Source organism: Neomonachus schauinslandi, chromosome 10 (genome assembly GCF_002201575.2).
Source record: "Neomonachus schauinslandi chromosome 10, ASM220157v2, whole genome shotgun sequence".
Classification (NCBI taxonomy): domain Eukaryota; kingdom Metazoa; phylum Chordata; class Mammalia; order Carnivora; family Phocidae; genus Neomonachus; species Neomonachus schauinslandi.
In genome coordinates this window covers 116,442,398-116,444,372 of record NC_058412.1, presented here as the reverse complement: position 1 = coordinate 116,444,372, position 1,975 = coordinate 116,442,398, and the positions used below count along the sequence as shown (strand labels likewise).

The window sequence follows — 1,975 nt, the reverse complement described above, 5'->3', positions numbered from 1 at the left end:
GCATCTAATGGGCTCTCAGTAAACATCTGGCCACGCCTGGTCCTGCTCCACCGAAGCTCCAGCCCCTAGACGTCCCAGACCTCAGTGGGGCCCCTTACACACTGCACCTACGGACACTCCCTGAGTATTTGTTAAATACCAAGGAAAGGGCCATGGACTTGGACCCAAGCCCGACTTTTGGCACTTTCAAGTACTTTGGACTTCAGTCTCCCATCTCTAAAATGGAAGTGATACACCTCCTCACTGGTTGTGACGACATTTGGGAAAGTGTCTGGCAAACTGGAAAGCAGCCCGGCAAATCAGAGTTACCAGAGCTCGAGGCTTTTCCTTGGCAGCTGATGCAGGGCATGTGACTGGACCTGCGTGACCCACCCCACGCCACATGAGGCCTTCTAGTTGGTTTTTGTCAAGCTGCTTGGAGGACAAGCAGCATCTTCCTCTGGCAATGGGAACTGGGGAATGAGTGGGACGCAGCCCCGGTGGAAACTCTCACACACGCATGGACGTTCACGAGTGTCTCCAATGACTAAGGGCCACATGAAGCAGTTGGCTGGACCCTTCCTGAAACCTGTCCCGGAATGGCTCGGCCTGCAGCGCTGCTCTGACCATCCTCAGCCCTATTCTCCCACTTCTCTGGGGCTGAGCCCCTTCCCCGCACCCAAGGCAGGGCCCCAGACTCCCCTTCTCCCTCAGCAGCAGGTAGCGCACAGAAGGTTCAGCATGTGAGGCAGTTTATTGACGTTTACTTGCCCAGATGAACTTTTCCTCGCTGTTCTGGGGCTAAAGGAACTGGTGGGGAGAGGGGAGGTGTATGGATGGAAGCCAAAAGGCTGAATGTGTCATGGTGGGCTGAAAAGTGGTTGGTCTGAGACGGACAAGCCCCCCATCTCAGAGACTAAGAAAGTCTGGGCCCAAGAACATGCAGTCATACAGCCAAATCCCTTCCATCTGCCAGAGGAGAACCAGGCATGACCCTGGCCGGCTCTCCCGCAGGCTCTCCCGCCAGCATCGGGCCTGGCCGTCGTGCCTGAGGGACCACCTACAGCACAGTGGCCATGGCGTCTTGACCTAAACACACAGGGCAGGCCTGGCCTGGCTCCATCCGTACAGCAGGGACAAAGGCGGCTGATGAGCAGGTCTGCGATGCTCGCGGAACGGGAGGGGCGGTGCTCGTCAGCCTGAGATCACGACTCTAAAATGTAGTGTGAATCCACAAGTGGAGGCCTGAAGGCTGGACACAATGATGAAGTATGGAAATGTCACTCTGAGCTGACCCAACTTCTGAACAAACAGACTTCTTACCCAGCCTCTGCACACAGGGTGTTTTAGTCCCCTTGGCTCTGCACGGTCACGGGAGCAGAAGGAAGAGGAAGTGGTGGGCTGCCCAGCTGGGGCCTGGGGACTGTCATGATTGTCCAGATCTCTGTGGTCAGAGAGCGGCCTAGCCACTTCAGCCCTGACCCTGGGACGACTGAGGGAACAGGACGTTGAGTCCCAGGAGGGCTGCCCCGGAAGGCCGCTGCCCCGGCCGCCTAGCTCTGCAGGCCTCTTCTACCGCTTCTTCTTGGACTCCTTCTTGGGCCTCTTGCTGGCGGAAAGAGCAACAGCCTTGGGTTTCCTCGTCACCTCCGCGCTTCTGGGCTCAGAGGGCTCTGCCTCCTGCATGGCAATAGAAAGGAGAGTCCTGTTTAGACGAGTCCAGCCTGACACCAGCAAAAACGAGATCGTTATCTGAAGGGGGCTTTGCAAACTAAAGCACACGGAACCACTACTGCTGGGACCTGGGAGCCTCAGGTGGGTGGGGCAGGGCGGTTCTCGGTGAAGAAGAAAGAAAGAGGCCCCAAGGGACCCAAGGGAGGCGGCAACCTTTGGCGGGGGGGGGGGGGGGGGGGGGGGGGGGGGGGGGAGGGAGTGGTTGGGTTGGCCCCCCCCCCCCCCCCCTCACGCCGCGCGGGGGGACCCCCCCCCCCCCCCC

The 1,975-nt window shown here is 59.1% G+C and overlaps 1 protein-coding gene across 4 annotated transcripts in view; it reads right to left on the bottom strand.

Moving 5' to 3' along the window:
- Positions 1-652: 652 nt before the first annotated feature.
- The window catches only part of MANBAL (mannosidase beta like), a 23,965-nt gene continuing 22,642 nt past the window's right edge, over positions 653-1,975 (bottom strand). For all 4 annotated transcript variants that reach the window (XM_021689082.1, XM_021689084.1, XM_021689083.1 and 1 more), the window contains one exon: positions 653-1,659. In XM_021689082.1, the coding sequence (XP_021544757.1) occupies positions 1,552-1,659 (108 nt within the window). In that variant the 3' untranslated portion in view covers positions 653-1,551. The remainder of the gene's footprint in view (positions 1,660-1,975) is intronic.